The 18,046-nt window shown below is 34.6% G+C and overlaps 1 protein-coding gene across 1 annotated transcript in view; it reads right to left on the bottom strand.

The window, feature by feature from the left end:
- Nucleotides 1–3,228: 3,228 nt before the first annotated feature.
- Nucleotides 3,229–18,046, bottom strand: part of Pros1 (protein S (alpha)) — a 48,565-nt gene continuing 33,747 nt past the window's right edge. The window contains exons 9-17 of the mRNA XM_013024077.1: nucleotides 17,337–17,462; nucleotides 15,770–15,891; nucleotides 13,714–13,829; nucleotides 10,936–11,125; nucleotides 8,318–8,485; nucleotides 6,269–6,437; nucleotides 5,222–5,370; nucleotides 4,748–4,973; nucleotides 3,229–3,598 (exon numbers count right to left, since the gene is read on the bottom strand). Coding sequence (XP_012879531.1) covers nucleotides 3,438–3,598; nucleotides 4,748–4,973; nucleotides 5,222–5,370; nucleotides 6,269–6,437; nucleotides 8,318–8,485; nucleotides 10,936–11,125; nucleotides 13,714–13,829; nucleotides 15,770–15,891; nucleotides 17,337–17,462 — 1,427 coding nt within the window. The 3' untranslated portion in view covers nucleotides 3,229–3,437. The remainder of the gene's footprint in view (nucleotides 3,599–4,747; nucleotides 4,974–5,221; nucleotides 5,371–6,268; nucleotides 6,438–8,317; nucleotides 8,486–10,935; nucleotides 11,126–13,713; nucleotides 13,830–15,769; nucleotides 15,892–17,336; nucleotides 17,463–18,046) is intronic.

Here is an 18,046-nt window from a genome sequence, read left to right on the forward strand (position 1 = left end):
TCCTAGCATCCAAGTCTCTAGAGCATCCAGGAGGTGTCTCAGGGGATTTTCAACTTCTGCAATTACAAGAGACAAGTGTCTTAATAAATCTTAACTGTCTGTCTCTGTCTGTTTGTCTATGTCTCCAATGCTATGGTAAATTACTTGAGATAAACAGCTTATAAGGATAAGATCAACAGCTAAATATTTCTAGATTTAGTTTGGATAATGATTTCACAAGTTTCAGTCCATAACTGTTTTGGTCCTGTAACAGAGGACACAAAGAAAGCTCTGTGTGTGTGTATGTGAGAGAGAGAGAAAGAGAGAGAGAGAGAGAGAGAGAGAGAGAGAGAGAGAGAGAGGGAGAGAGGGAGAGAGACAGACAGACAGTCAGAGACAGAGACAGAGTCAGAGACAGAGACAGACAGACAGACAGAGACAGACAGAGACAGAGACAGAGAGACAGAGAGAGGACACTGGCTTAAAAATATGTCCTCATCTTCACATTCTACAAAATGGGACACAACACAACCCAAGATCAAGGTAAGACTGATACTGGATCCTAGTATATCACTGGATGAACCCTCAAGCAAAGCCTCCAACCCAAGTTGTCACAAAGCTTAAATCTTACTATATAGGAAATGAACTAGTGAAAGGTCAACATCAACACATTTTTGCTAATAAAGGCCAAGCTTCTCTTACATAGGAATGTAACACACTTGCTGTTCAGTTACTTTGGATAACCTGAAAATAGCAAATTTGTAGCTAGAAACCTGAGGTTTACTATGTACTGATTTGAACCTTTTTATTTCCCAATTCAGTTGGGTGTAGACCTTTAGACATTCTATATCTCTACCAACTTGTTAAAAGTAGAAATTTATATTTCTTTGCATGATGAAAATCATTGATCATATCAAAGTTTTGTCATGAAAAGTCTAGCACTTCTCCTTATCCTGCCATGTGTGAATAATGGGTATTGAAATTTCTGTCTTCCTTTCTGATGTCTCTTTTGCTAAAATTCTATGTGTGAAATACCATCATACCTAGTTTCTTTCATCTACTTTAAAAAGGCAAAAAATGTCAAAAGCTATGTACATATGACCATACAAGATAATGTTAAGTGAAATGAACCCCAACATAGGGACATAAGAGGTTTTATCTTTCTTGCTATTGTTTTTAATGTATCTAAAATATACCATGTGATTTTTTTTGTTTCTCTTGTATGTGTTTCCCCAGGGTATTACTCCTGTTTTCACTATATTTGATGTCGCTGGTTTGCATCTTGTATATATATTTTTTTTTTCTAATTTGGGGATGGGAAGGGAAATAACAAAATGCTGAAATAAGGATAGAGTTTGACCCATTGTAACAATGAGATGTACAAGACACTGTGTAGAAAACAAACTTTACAACTTGGTAGGGAAGGGGCAGTTGGGAAGGTGGGGAGGGAAGAGATGATAGGGGAAAAGCAAAGGAGGGGGTAACAATGCTCGATAGGAAATGTACTCATTATCTTACTCATGTAACTGTAACCCCTCTGTACAGTTATTACAATAAAAAAACAAAAAAAGTAGATGACATTTGTAAATAGCTCTCTGGATATGGTATGAACAGCATTGTACATAGGTAGGTTTCTACTTCTGATGTAAAATGTGGAAGTGATACTCAGATATGCCCCTGTATATAACATTATTAAATGCAAAGCTAATTTCTCTAAAGGAAATCCATTTTTCCTCCTCTGTTCGTTTTTCCAATACTTACCTCAAATTTTCCCTTTTCCTAATTATCAACAGGTACTTGCTGATGTTTATCACCCATAGCACATGGTGGCAACTCAGAGAAAAATTACAAGCAATAACATGCCCTAGTATAATTTCAAGGATGTATCATACACTCACTACGTCTTACTTTTGCTTTCCTTCCACTTCCAAGATCAATTTTCCAACCAATCATAATTCATGAAGAGTTAGGTGTGTATTATGTAATTTTCTTAAAAGAGTTGTTAGAATAAATATATTAGGCATTTACAATCTAAAAATACAATTTATTATGTTTTATGTGATGGTTAAGTGTCTCTAATGGAAAAACATTTATTTTATAAAATGTTAATGAAACACTTCATGTATCTCTGTCGTGAATAGTAGATTCGGTAGTGGAAAAAAAACCCTGCCTGTTGAAATGCACTAAAAGCAAGTACATGGCAATCTTTCCTTACTTCTCTCCTTCTTTAGTTTTCCTTTTATCAATAGTAGGCTCTAGTTTCCATAGTTTTTTTCTCCTTCAATAATCAAAGGATTTGATTAATCAAGATGCATTCTATTCATAATCTCACTTTTGGAATGGAAACCTTTTGGTACAACTACTTAATTTTTTAAATCACATTTGAGATGTTACCATGGTAATGAAAAGCTGGAGTAAAGGCAAACTATGAACCTCCACATTTGTTCACTTTCCTTCGTATGGCTGAATGCGCTGCCCTTTCCAAACTAGAGCTTGTTTGCTGTCAAACATAAGAAATGTGCCCCTTTCAGATCCCCACACCCACTCTTATACAATCTAATGTATCATCCCCACGGAGTCCAATTCCCAAGAAGCCAGATTCATGTTCTGCTCTCATGAAAATGGATTCCTCTTGTTTCCTGCACAGGTAAAAGTTTTGAGATGACTGTGGAAAGATGAAGCCAAAACTTCTCTCCCTGAGGCATTACTTTGTAATAAAGGCTGAAGATCTTCTATTCAGCTGGCCCTGATGTTTCTTGCCTTTAATCCTAGCTACTAAAGAGGCTGGGATCTGAGGATTGTGGTTCCAAAGAAGCCCAGGCAAAAAGATCCATAAGACTCTTATATACCGTTAACCACCAAAATGCTGAAGTGGAGCTTTAATTCAAGTAGTAGGTAGAATGATAGCTTAGGGCAAATATAAAGAAAGAATAAAGAAAAAAAAAAGCTCAAGGACAGCACATAGGCCCTGAGTACAAGTTCCAGGAACCCCTCCCCCTGAGATTGTACATTTAATTTACATTCAATAGATAAAATTTCTTCTGCCTTTATCAGAAAAAAGTACCAACAAAAAATATTTTCTTCCTGTGACTGGTTGTGTTTAATAACATGAACTTTTTCTTGAGTTTAATGGCTTGCCTTGTAACAAAAGTAGATATTGAAACAGTGGTTCAAAGAGAATGCAATTAAAATTTAATTTTACAAACAAAAGAAATGTCATTTTAGAAAAAATAATAATTTTATGTCACATTAATTTTTAGATAGCAAGAGAAGAGTTTATTCTGTGATTTATATCACACAGACTTTTTCCTTGAAAAAGAGCCTTTAAAAAATGCCAAGGTCAAAGTACCAAAAAGTAATCAAATGAAGAACATCATAGGTAAAACCTGCCAACTGTAATAGAAATATAAGTATAATTACACTCAGGAAAGAGATATTGTCAACAAAGAAAATATGCCTTAAAAATTCTTGGTGCCATTAGAAACTGATGGACATGAGTGAGATCTAATATCATTATGTTTAGAAATGGCTTCATCCAAATCCAGCTGTACACCATTGATGTTCACTTCCATGCAGCCATGATAGAATGCATTTACTGGTGTGGCATTAAAAGGAATGTCTGCAAAAAGAGAAAATTTCACTGTTATCCCAAGTCTTTCAGAAGCACACTAATTGCCTACTATTATAGTAGGAAGCCAGAGATTGAACCAAATTTAACCAAATCCTAATGGAGAAGTTCATAGTGAGATTATATTTAATGAATATGTATTGTCAGTAATTATACATATGATACTATGTATAGAAATATCATATTCTTGTTATGTTCCACATTTATTATAAAGGTAATAATATTTATTGTTTTCTCTTTTAAAGTTGAGTAACAGACTAAGCAATGTTAAATCATGTATCCCGCTCTGAATTATAACTACTTGGATGAGTTGTGATAATTACAGCTTTTTATTATTTTTCCATATTACTTTTTAAAATTACTTTATTATTTATTTTATTACTTAAAAGTAGATTTTTGTATTTTTCCTGAGAAGTTGTTTCTTGTTAAACATATAATGGCACGTCACAATTAACAATTCAGTTTTATGTAATAATAATATTTTCTTTTAAAAATAATTTTAAATACTCTTCAGTGAATAGATAAAGATCATAGTAGGGCCCTTAGAATTTGCTACACTTTGACTCTTGTAATCAACTTGACTCATCTATATCATCTTCAAGAATGCCAGCTCCGTCCAATTGTGTCCACATATGGACAGTGTTAATGATAAATACTCTAATCTCACTTCTACCACTTAATTAAATTCACCTGATCCTTCACATATTCTCACCTTCAGAGAAATTGTTTTTGCAACAATTAAGTCAAGTCCTCATTTTGGAGAAAATCATCCAAAGAAGTGATAACAATTATCATTATTTTAATATTTTTCAAACAATTTATTATATACCTCTGATTGTAAAAGTCTTAACAGCAAAACCCATATGCATTTATCTTATTGCTTTATCCTGAGTATGTGGAATACATGTTCTAAATAAATACTAAAAAATGATAAATGCATTAGTTTTGGTTTAATTTATTTTTAAACTCAAATAAAAATGTATCAACTAAATGTAGGTACAAACATCCAGAAAAAGAATAATGGGTATTGGAATTTTTGTCTTCCCTTCTGATGCCTTTTTTGCTAAAATTCTAAGGTTAAAACACCATCAATTGTGTTAAAAATAAATTGTGAAAACTCAAGAAAATATCATCAGATACCTGGAAGACCACCCAAGTAAGTGGTCACTGTACCCTTCATTGCTTTGTCTAAGATAGCAAGTTGCTTTTGAAGGTCTTCAGAGTAGATGGTATCTTTTTTATGTGGATTCCACAGCTCCAGACTGTTTTTGTTGACTTGGAATTTCAGATAAGATGGTTGACCAGAACAAAGAGTTGTAGCCTCAATTCTAGATACTACCACATTTTCAACAGACACCAGAATATCCTAGAGAGATATAAAAGGTTTTCAGTCACCACATCCTTCAATTCCCCCTTTCAAAACTTCACCTCTCAGAAATAAGGAAAAAAATAGTAATCATGGACCTTTATTTAACTCTGAAGATCATGCTTTAGTTTGAGCCAAACATATAGGTTATGTCATTGGTCATGTGCCTTTTTACAACCATTTCAAGGAGAAAATGAAGGAGAAAAAGAGATGAAGTAAAAGAAAGGATCATTCAGGTTTAAAGATACCTGAGAATTTTCAGACCTAGAGTCCACCAAGGACAAGGCAAAGGGCACTGTGTTTCCAGAAACCAGGGCAAGCATCACGCCAGTGCCCGAAGATGGACGAATATTCAAGCTCACATTTATTTGCCAAACCAAAGCATTTGTTATGTTACCTGTTTAAAACAATGAAACAAGGCAAGATGAATGTACTCCTAAATGCACCAGAAAAACAAAAACAGTTATTATAATCTAATGCATTACAGCTTATATAACTTTCAATGCCCCTTTATCAACAAGCTATATATCCTAGGCAAAATAAAGCATGGTTTTTAAATGTGGCCAATAAACATAATCACAATTAGATTTCCCCCTGCACTTTTATTCTTCCAGATAAGAATTGTGAATTGTTGTATTAAGAATTGTTATAAATTTGTCCTGATTGTTCTTTTTCAGACATAGCTTCTATCTCACATATTGACCAATATTCAAACCTCAGAGTAGCTCAAAATTAAAATACACATTTAGAAAGAAATTCAACAGATTTATTGTAAATTTCTTGGGGAAAAATTTTGAGTGTAGCAGCCATCATCACCCCACCATTCCTTCTTCTAAAACAATGGTAAGGAAAATATGATTTATGCACATGGAGGAGACAGATGGTTTGGTAGTAAAAACTAAGTCAACAATTGATTTTGAAAGTAAGCTGCTAATTCTTGTATTTTGTCACCATCCTGTCTTAACACTTCACCTCTTATTTCGTAGGTTAATTATCTTCCAGAGTAAGGGGCCAACCACAGAGAACACAATGCACTTTAAAATAAGTCAATTGAAACTACTCAAAATGAATTAAGCTATATTCCAATAAACTTTAAGAGCAAAAAGCATATTCAACTGTTTTTATTTACCTAATATACCAGAATGTTTTTATAAAAAATACATAGCAGTACACATAAGACTATGTTTCGTATAATAGGTACTCAGTAATGTTTATTGAATAAATTATCTCTGCTCATCAAGAAATGCTTTAGTCATTGAGGAGACAAGAGAAAAATAAAATGGGCAATCACTTACTGTAATCTATGCTAAATTGAGCAACTCCAGATCCAGGATAGTAAGAGCCCTTTTCCACAGTGACAAGGCAATGCTTATTTTGTTTTCCTTGAATAATTTCCTTTGCTCCTAAAGCACCTTGCTTCAATAAATTCCATCCTCGTATACATCCATCCATACGTGGGTTAATCTAACAAATTAAAATTAGGTCAAGGAGTACATTTTAAATTGAAATCAGACCAATAAATAACTTCATTGATTCTAGGTATAGGTTTCATTTGGATGGAAAGCCCTTTGTTTGGTGACTTGAAAATATCATAAATATTTTGACTTTAACCTATTATTTGACCTTTTTGAAGTATACTTTAGATAGATAGTATTTCCCAATAAATATGAACTTAAGCTATCTCAGGACTCCACTAGAATTCCAATGACTTTTAACTTCTTCTGTCCTACCTGCATCTCCGATGTTATCTATATCTAACAATAAATTCTCTTTTTTTTGTTAATATGCTGTGCATAAATTTTATGTATGTTATTTTCTGGCAAACTGAAAAGGCATGTACTTTAGTGATGACTTCCATTGTTATAATACTTACAGTTTTATTGTCTTTTTATTGAAAATGTGATGTACAGAGGGGTTACAGTTACATAAGTAAGGAAATGCATACAATTCTTGTCAAACAGTGTTAACCTCCACCCTTGTTTTCTCCAGCTTGTAGCAATGAATTCTCTGAGTGTTTCTGGCTCAGGCTTTATTTGCCTGAGCAACTAGCTACTTTCTGGTTTTCTTTATGGAACTTTGCAACAACTTTATCTTGCTAATCCACACTATAAAAACTTGCATTCAGCCTTCACCTAAGTGGCAGTCTGATTTAAGATTTGTGGTAGTCATTTCATATATGGCTGTTTTTTAATAATTTATTTTACTTTAAGAATGTCTTAATTCTTTTTTTGGGGGGGGTCTGGTCATGGGGCCTGAACTCTGGGCCTGGTTGCTGTCCCTCAGCTCTTCAGCTTAAGACTAGGGCTCTACCACTTGAGCCACAGCGCCACTTCTGGCTTTTTTCTTTTTGCTTATGTGGTGCTGAGGAATCAAACCCAGGGCCTCAGGCATGTAAGGCAAGCGCTCTACCACTGAGCCACCTTCCCAGCCCCAAGAATGTCTTAATTTTTCTGCCTCAATGCTCAAATATATAAACCAGGTCTGGGGTCAGTATCTAATACTTGTAATCCTAGCTACTCAGGATGCTGAGATCTGAGGATCGAGGTTTGAAGCCAGCCCAGGCATGAAATTCCGTGAGATTCTTATCTTCAAGTAACCACCAGAAAACCACAAATGGTTCTGTGGCTCAAAGTGGTAGAGCACTAGTCTTTAGTGAAAAAGCTTAGAGATAGTGCTCAGGCCTTGATTTCATACCCCAGGACCAACAAAAAAAGAAGAAACAAAAGGACAACTCTATTTATTTTGACATGGTTTAACTAATTCAGATTTAATACAATTTAAAATAAATTATGAAAGGTGAATATAAAGTAATACAACTGAATGTTAAATGAACAAGCTCATTCAGCAGGCCCATGATAGTCAGTTTCCTTCAAGAAACCTTTTTGAAAAACCATTTAAAAATCATGTTATATCTGTTTTATAAATTCCATCTCAATCTCTAATTTTAGAACTAAAATTGAATTGAGAAAGATACTTTCTTGGTTTCTGCAATACAGTATTATTTTGGATATAAAGTATGTATTCATCTATTTAATGGCCAAACATGACTATTATAATGTGAGTACTAAAATGACCCTTGTGAGTTTTTTTAAAGTCCACTTCTCTTGTGTAATGCTGAGGATTTAAATACACACACACACACACACACACACACACATCATTTTCCTCATTTCCCCATTATAATTTCCAGGATTGCTAAATTTATGTTTCCATGTTTAATTCACATGGTCATACTTGATCTGTTTAACAAAATATGCCTATGGACTTTCAAGGAAAGCACATCTTCAAACACATCTTCAAAAATGAACTCACTCATGATCAGTGATATATGTTTTGATTGTTACCTGTTTAATGAGTAGATTTTCCACATTCCGAGGTAATCCTGCAAAATATATTTTGGTTTCCAAAAACCCTTCTGTAGGTTTAAAAAGGCTTCCAATTTTATTTATATTCATCACAGCTTCTTTAGCTATTTTAATGCTAATACGATCTTCTAATTCTTCCACAGACACCTACAATTATCAAAATTAAAATGTCCATATAACCAAACATCATTATGTATCATTGGAAATACTGGATTGAAAAATCTCTCATTTATACTCATGTGCTAAGAATTTTTGGAGCTACAATGTATTAATGAACCATCAATATTACAACAAATAAAAATGTAATGTAGTTATGATAAAAGATATAATGTGAGAAAAGAAATTCTTTTTTGTATCATTAAAAACTTTGTATGTCCTTCCCCCACAGTATAACCCGTGCTTTCACTATATTTGATGTCGGTATAATTTGTGGAGGGGAAGGGGAAAAACAAGTCGTTTAACTAGGGATACAGGTGGACCCATTGCAACAATGAGAAGTACAAGTCCTTACGTCGAAAACGAACTTTACAACTTTGGTGGGGGCGGGGCGGGGAGTATTGGGTGGCTGGAATGGGGGATTATGGGAAGGGATGGGAAGAGGAAACAAAGGAGGAGGCTACAATGCTTGATAAGAAATGTACTCATTATCTTGCCCATGTAATTGTAACCCCTCTGTACAGTATTTTCACAATAAAAAATTAAAATTAAAAAAAATCTTGATAAGCTATTAAAATACTGAATTGACAACTTACAAAATAGAGACAGCACTATACTTAGCATGTTAGTTATTTCACTTGTCTTTATGTGAAACTGTCTTTAATTTTATTTTTATATAATCATTTTATAGAAATAGGTTTTAATTAAAACATGAATATGCTATTAAACAATAGTTCAACAAGGTCCATAAACACTGGAGATTAAAAACCTATGGAACTGCTGGAAGCCAGTGGTTCACACTTGTAATCCTAGCTACTCAGGATGCTGAGATCTGAGGATCTCAATACAAGGCCAGCACAGACAAGTAAAGTCCTATCTCCAATAACCCACCAGAAAACCAGAAGCATTGCTGTGGCTCAAGTGATAGAGTGCTAGCCTTGAGCTGAAGAGCTAAGGGACAATACCCAGGCCCAGAGTTCAAGTCCCATGACCAAGGGGAAAAAAAAACCAGCTATGAAACTGAGTGGCTGACATTCAGCTCATATAGGTTCTCTCCATTGAGAGCATCAGAGACAATTATATTACCTTACAGGTAAAATTATACCTTTGCCTTTATCTAAATGTATACCTTTGTATTATCCAAATTTAACCAAATTATTCTTAAAATAGATGATAATATTCTTGGGTTAAAATTTTAATTTTTCTCTCTTGCTGAAGAAGGTGATTTTATGAGTAGTTATTCAAGGACACTGACTGGACAGTAAAATGTGTTCTTCAGTACATTTAGGGAATGGTTGTACAAATCAGATAATATAGATGTAGGGGAAATATGTGATAGCAAATCTACACTGATGAAAACATCAGTTAAAGTCAGAGATGTTGAATGATTTCTTAGATTGGTTCTATGCTGATAATATTTGAATATTGTTATATCTGGCTGTAGTCATTTGCTGAGGTTAGAAGTCTAAAATCTAGTAACAGCCCAAAGACAGCTCCCCAAAGTGGCCACATCTCCAATTAAGAGTCACACCTCTGCTGTAATGTTATATCATGTTACATCATGAGTAGCATCAGTTACTAACTTCATAGTTTTGTGTTCAAGAATAAGTAGAATGCCTGACTGTAATTCTAGTAGAAGCTTACAGAAAAAGTGAGTGCTTGAGTAAATAAATGACAGGAGGAAATGATGGGGCCTCTCAACAGACTCTTGCCAGTTCCCATAATCATGGTCCCTTTCGGGTACCAAATTTTAAGAGCAAGTGGTTCCTCTCTCAGTTACACTATGCTGAACCTAGCAATGACTCTCCAATACGGATAAACTGTAATCTCTTCTCTGGAAAAAAGAGCCATTTAATCCAGGTGATTGAAGAGATGATCTCAGCTAATAAAATGAAAGCAATTAGTAGCACTATCTTAAAGATGTTAGCTTTAAGTTCTCTGTTTTGTATCTACTACTATAAACTGTTTGGACAAAACTGATTACTTTTCTATATATTTATATTTAAAAATAAATTGGCATTTTTATTTTTGTGACTGTATTATTTCTCTGTAATTAAAAAAAGTATGAGAGTAGTTTTCCATGATCAGTTAAGGTCTTTACACAAACTCATATGCCTGCTAATTGTGATTCCTGACCTGCCTGAGAGATACCATTGCTCACTTAATGACAGCCATTAAGAAAGGCAAAAAGTTAAAAGACAGAAGACTTCAAATAAGTAACAGAAAAAATTACTTACAGGACACCCTAAATATACTAGATGAGGATAACAATTCTAGGCTATCTCATGGATTTGTAATATGTGGAAAATGTAGGATATACTTCATAAAGTATTAGATAGCCCAACCCATTTTAGTTGGCTGTCACTATAAGAAAAAAAAATCTCAATTTTAGACACACTGCATCAAAGTGAGAAGATCTTTATGAAATCTGTAAAACATACCATATTCCAAAGGCCATTATTAATAACGTTGCCTCCCGATGTTATTTGGGTTGCATATTCATTCTTAAATTGCACTTCAATTTTTCCCTCACGGAGTGCAATCAGGAGCCATGCAGAATGATCAAGAGATTCTGCAAACAATATGATGCCTTCTGAATCATATGTCCGGAAATCAAATTCTGCTGAAAATCTAAACAATGGACAAAGGGAAGTCTTTAATAATAAGGAAAATGAAAGGATTAATGTATTATCTTTTTTCTTGTATTGCCAGGCAGTAATATACTGAGTCAATTATCTACTTCATTCTCTGGAGTTAATAAAAGAGAAGGGCAGATTTAGGCTGCTCATGTGTTGCTTTCCAGTTCCATGTGTGTTTAAAATCTGGTTATCATATTTTTTTTTGCTTATTGTTTGAGTCTTTTTTCCCTTGATGACCAGCTGCTTTGGTAATTTTTCATCTTTTTTGGCATATGTTGGAAAGCATCTTTCAAATGTTGGAATTAATACACATCTGTAAGTATTTGATATATTGTATCTCCCCTGGAACCTTTTATACACTATAACATCTGAACTTAGGATGTGTGTGTGTGTGTGTGTGTGTGTGTGTGTGTGTGTGTGCGTGTGCATGTGCATGGGTTCTGTATTCATAAATGATTAGTAAAAGATGTCACCATTTCATGATTGGCTGATCCATCAAAAGATGTACTTTATGATTTCATATATGTCGAGTGGATCATTCACAAAGCACTGTTGGGATAGCATCTTATGAATGCAAATATAATGAACTTTCATGTGTGCTAAAGATGATAAAATAAAAAAAAATAAAACCCATTGGCCAGCAATCCTTGAAGAGCAGCAGCCATGGCTTTGCCCTATGCCATGCCTGTGGGGCTAAGTTGAGCCACACAGTTCCCAAGAATGTGATCAAGCAGAGGGACAGCCACACCCATGAGTACCTCACCAAGCACACAAATTTGGTGCTGGGAACACACAGAGTCCAAGGAAGCAAGAAAAGCTGACCAATGTTTGTACATGGCAGGAAGAAAATGTCTCTCAAGAAGGTCTGAATCCCCCCTCCTCTCAATGCATAATAAAACTTTCATAGCAATAGTCCCTATTGCATGTAATCCTAGCTACTCAGGTGGCTGAGATCTGAGAATTGCAATATAATGCCAGCTGGGGCAGGAAAGTCTGTGAGACTATCATCTCCAATTAATCACAGAAAAAGCCTGCAGGAATGCTATGGCTCAAGTGGTAGAGAACTAGCCTTGAGCAAATAGAGTTCAGGGACAGCACCCAAGCCCAAAGTTCAAGCGCCAGGACCAGAACCAAAAGAAGAAAAAAAAACTTTCATAGAAAAAAAAAGAAATATTTTAAAACACAGCTCTACTTTGATTTCAAAAGCACTAATTGAATAAGTAAGTAGAATACTTAAAAGCTGAATGAATTCAGTGTAGCCATATGCTTGGGGTATCAGTAACAGGCAATGTCTGTTGTGATTAAAATTTGAGTCAGAACTTTGGACAATTCTAGTAAGTCAAACAAGAATGCCACACCCTTGCTCCATCATACAATAATTAATGTATTCTTAGTAACAGGGGGCTATTTGTAATGGGGCACAGATCTTCCTCAAAGTGATCAAAGAAGAAGTTACAAAATAAACTTTTCCACCTTCAAATTCCAGAGAAGTATTTGAAAGAGGTAAAATCAGAAGTAAATTATGTTGGACGGGCAATAGGATAGTGGGAATATACTGACCTAAGTGTACATTAAAAAACAAAACAGCCATTTGTTTGGAATTAGGACTCTATAGTCTTTCATAATTATCTTAGCCTTTCACTGAGGCAACATAGGGATTATCTTGCCAAAATTCAAATCTGTGGATGGTCAGGATCTTCCAGAAGTTGATCCTATTATGGAGACAATTTCCTTTCCTTTGGAAAATCATGCTAAAATGATATTTCAAAAAGTTGTGCTCTGCATATTTTGTGTCTGGAATACATCATCTTCTTACTGATTATTACACTGGGGACCAATTCATTCTGTTTCAGAACTATCATAGAGTTGAAAAAAAATGAATTTGTTAACATTTGAGGAGAAAGTATTTGTGGAAAACACAGGTGAAGGAATTTGCTTTAAAAATAAAAAGCACCAGCTGTTCTTTATATTGGTTATAGAGGTAGCACACTTTATAAAAATTCCATATATTTCCATAGATATACTGTATTTCTAGAAAGTATGAACTAATTAAATTATAAAGAGAGCAATAAATTTAGAAAAATAAGCATTTGACCAATTCTGATTCAAGAATTACCAAATAGATATGCACATTTCCTTAAGTATCTGAAGATACAATGTATTTAATATTTTCTTTCCTTATTCTCATTTTTCACTTAGCTGAGAAGGTCTGTAATTAATCACCCACACTGGGAGATATTGTTTGATCTGAGTTGTTTATAAGGAAAAACTAATTCATTTCAAAATTTTATTTCAATATTATTCTAAGAGTCATTAGAAAATGAAGAATAATGGATAAAGCAACATGTTCACTGAGGAAGCTTAGCCTAGAATGATCAGAAAAATACTCTAGTAGGACAACAATTAGAGACATGAAGGAGTAAATTAATGTTAAGATTCTCCCAAATCATCTGGCTGATAATATTTCTAGGTTTTCTTGTTTGGCAATACCAATTCATTACCTTTTGAACCTTTTCAGGTACTTTCCTCTGTCCTTACCTGTTTAACTTCTAGAAACTATCATTCACAGTGCTTCCTCACCTGGTGATATCTGGCAAACGAAATTTTAAATATAAAACAACTCCTGCAAACTGTTCTGCCAAGTAGAGTAATTCATAATTTTTGTCAAGGTTCAATGAAAGGCACACTGGAACAGCCTAGGAAAAGAAATAAGATGTATAAGTTACTGATTGATGCCAGTGTCCAGGTATGCTTCCTTTGCCTGCTTTCTAATAGATCCTCTGAGATTCACTAAAATAAGGTAAGGCTATCTTTAAAGATAATAAATAAAACTTTTTTTCCTTATTTGCATGATCCATTAATATATGCTCCATATGGGAAGGTGGCTCAGTGGTAGAGCCCTTGCCTTGCAAGCCTGAGGCCCTGGGTTCAATACCTCAGCACCACATAAGCAAAAAGAAAAAAAAAGCCGGAAGTGGTGCTGTGGCTCAAGTGGTAGAGTGCTAGCCAGCCTTGAGCTGAAGAGCTGAGGGACAGTGCCCAGGCCCAGAGCTTAGGCCCCACGACCGGAACAAAAAAAAAAAAATTTCATTCAACCTGGGTAGTTTTAGAATTTTTTATTAATGGTTTCACATTTTTATTTATGTTTCCTCAGCATATCCCAGTGTTAAACATACTTTGTTACTTCAGACATCAACATGTATTTCTTTAATAAACTACCAGATATAACGCTTTATCTAAATTATATCCAAAAGTTATTGTTGTTTGTAGTTGGAAATAGAAGAATGAATGTGAACAGCACTGTGTTCACTCGCTCATATATTAAGCAAAAATGTTCTGAGCAAAACTATGCTGTCTAGAAACGCTGGAGGAAATAAATTAGGATATCATATACCAGACGTGGTGATGAACTCCTATAATCCAGTGGGCAAGAGCTAGAAACAGAAGGATCACGAATTTAAGGTAAACCTGGGCTATGTTGTGAGATCCTTTCTGATAGAAAATAATAATAATGATAAAAAAATGAAAAGATTGATGGGAATCTGCTTTGGTCTCGTAACTCAATATTGCTCCCATGGCTTGCCCCACTAACTACCCTTCCCACAGGAGAAATCTCCAGCCCAGTCTCCAGCCCAGAATCCTGATCTAAATATGATAGCCCACTCCCCCACCCACTCAAATGATAGATGCCTGAGCGATCAGGCAAGACACTGGCTCCCCAGGCATAGACCTTTACCATAAACTCAGGAAACACTTTGAACCTTCCAGCTACATGGGACCCTGATCCCCATCCATTACCCCTACTTCAGTCCTTCTACCCCTGTGCCCATTACACCAGGCCTCCTGTCTCTTGACTCTCCTCATGTTACCCAGTTGTCCTTCTTCAACTTTCCTGTTGAGGTTGTTTTCTGCTCTTTCTTTATCCTAATACTTTGAAGCTCAGTTTCCTAACAGAGACATTATCTCAAGGTTCCAAGAAATTTACAGGGGAGTGATTTAAACCCTTCATGTCTTTTATCCAGTATTTGTTTGTTAAAATTGAAAACAAACATTAAAATAGAAAGTTGTTACCATTAAATGGTAAGTTAATGGGCACAGGAAGGGGGTGGGGAATATTAGATAGATAGATAGATAGATAGATAGATAGATAGATAGATAGATAGATAGATAGATAGATAGATAGATAGATTCTAACAAAAAAAGTTCTTTTGATTTATGACCAACTTTACAAGTCCAAAGATGCCTTTCCGCATGACTGAACTTGTCAGCATGGCCTACAGAAAAGTAGACACTAGAAAATGTTTGCACTAAGGTTTCTATGTACATTATCTTTTCACAAATAGGAATATTAATATCAGCTTTCCCTATCTCTTAAGTAAATGTACACTGCATTCTGTAAATAAGTAGACTCCAGATGAGTTTTCTCAAAACTATGATCCTATTAGCCCTTAAAAAAAGTCAATAATTATCTCCTGTGGAGGATAATTAAAGATCAGGACTTATAGCTGGCTTACAACTATAGAAATTCTTGTAGAAAACCTGCATTTTTCTGATTTTCTTCAGCTATATGAAAATAAGTACATGGATTTCTCATTTTGTAAAAGAAGTGAGAAGTTCTGTATTATAAAATGTTTACCTCACAACTCTTCTGATCTTTGCCAAGTTTGAATCTTTTCTTCCCATCACAATAACAAGAGTAGCTTCCAGGATAATTGACACAAAATTGAGCACACATGTTCTCTGAGCATTCATCCACATCTGGAGTAAAAAGAACACAGATATTCGCATGTCCTTCAAATATTCAGTCCATAGACAGAGGATTCATCTCATTTTAGTATTGAATAATCAAAAACAGGAAGGAAATTTATATGACATCATCTTTAAATACTGGACCTAGAATTTTAAATGAGTTAAAATGTATTTTTTACTTATTTACACAATTGAAATAGTTATACTGCTTTTTTGGCTTTCAATTTGAAAGGAAAAATGACTTAGTGCCTTATCTCTCATTCCTGATTATATAAACTTTCATTGAGATTATCTCCCAATTAATTTCTTTGAGGATTGGGTCACAAGGGCATCAACTCTTCACAAGTTAAGTAATACAAGAAAACTCATTGCTTAATGGTTGAAACTTCTGTTTGGGGTACTGAAAATGTTGGGAAAGTGAGAGTTGTGAATATAGTTACTACCATCAAGCTCTACACCGAAAATGGCTTAGAAGGTATATTATGTATTATTGATTTGACTAGCTTTAGCCACAGTATTAAATTCATTTTGAATCTTTAAAATATTTAAACTTGAGTTTTAGGCTAGGTGTAGGGGACAGGACTGTAATCTTAGCACTCAAGAGGCTAAAGCAATGGACAGTGGAGAGTTCAAAGCCAGGCTGGGCAACATAAACATGGTGTTGGGGGAGAGGGAGGAAAGGAGGAAGAGAGGAAACAAGGAAGAGGAGGGGGAAAGGAGGATCGGAGAGGGAGAGAGAGGGGAGGAAAAGGGAGAGGGAGAGAGAAAGAGAGAGTGAGAGGGAGAGAGGAAGAGGGAGATAGAGGAGATGAGCTAATTTGAATACTATGATTAAAGAAACAAAACCATTCAATATTGAAGGTAGTTGAGACACACATGGCAATACCACGACCCTTTATATAGGCCAGGCCACATCTAGACATGCTGACATGATTATCAGTATCTCTCAACTTTCTAGAGCTCAGTTATATCCATTACAACAGATTTTGTTGTTTCCTATTGTCCAATGACTTATAATCACATACAACACGACTGAAAATATTAGAAAAAAACAAATTTAGACCTCATTTTTCTCACATCTATGGTTTTTTCCTATTTTTTATTTTTTATTATGATTAAGTGATTACATAAGTTCCCAAATTTCACAGTATTATGGAATAATGATGCTCATTTAAAGTCACAAGCGCATTCTAACTTTCCTGGAGCAAATTATCTATCATGGTCTATAACATATAATGGTGTACACATATACACCATACATCACATCTATGGTTTAAGCTTGTTTTCCTTCTCAAAGAAAGATTTTCTTAATCTTTGAATGTTACATAAGTTTTGTAAACATACAGTTTCAAATATCTCATTATTGGTATCCTAACAAAACCAGTGATCTTCAATATAACCCAGGGTTTGAAGTCACCCTCTGTACCATTAGCAGTGAAACCAACACCATTTACCTTCACAAGACTTTGATTTAGGATTATATCTGTAGCCTTCGGGACACAGACATTCAAAGTCTCCAGGAGTGTTCTTACACACAGCTGTGCCACAAACACTCGGCTTTGCGGCACATTCATCCACATCTAGAACAAAAACCAATATATTAAAGAACAATTTTATCCTGCCAGAAGATGCTGGCAGGGAACCTTTGTGATTTCAGGATCTAACCTAATACATACATTATATATTAAAGTATTATTTATAATATATACAATGTGAAACAACTGACTACTCTTTTTATAATAAAAAAGCATTAAATCTGTCATCAGAATATAGTTCACTAAACATCATTTTTATGTAAATTCATAGAAAATTTGTATCAAATTTTGATATGAGGTTGATAGAAATTTTCTATGAATTTAATGGATTTAATTCTATCAATGTTGTTATTTGCCAGTCTTTTTTATAGTTTTATTTAAAAAAAAGACAGGGATTTTGTTATACTTACCTAGTAGTTTCAAATATGAAAACATTTTAAATCATATTCTTAAAATACTTCAAATGAGCTTGTAAACACACTTCTGAAATTTGGTCTTAAAAGTGGATTCATTTCTTTTTTTTCTTTCTTTTTTTTTTTTTTTGGGTCCGGTCGTGGGGCCTGAACTCTGGGCCTGGGCAATGTCCCTCAGCTCTTCAGCTCAAGGCTAGCGCTCTACCACTTGAGCCA

This window comes from Dipodomys ordii, unplaced genomic scaffold (assembly GCF_000151885.1).
Source record: "Dipodomys ordii isolate 6190 unplaced genomic scaffold, Dord_2.0 Scaffold73, whole genome shotgun sequence".
Lineage (NCBI taxonomy): Eukaryota > Metazoa > Chordata > Mammalia > Rodentia > Heteromyidae > Dipodomys > Dipodomys ordii.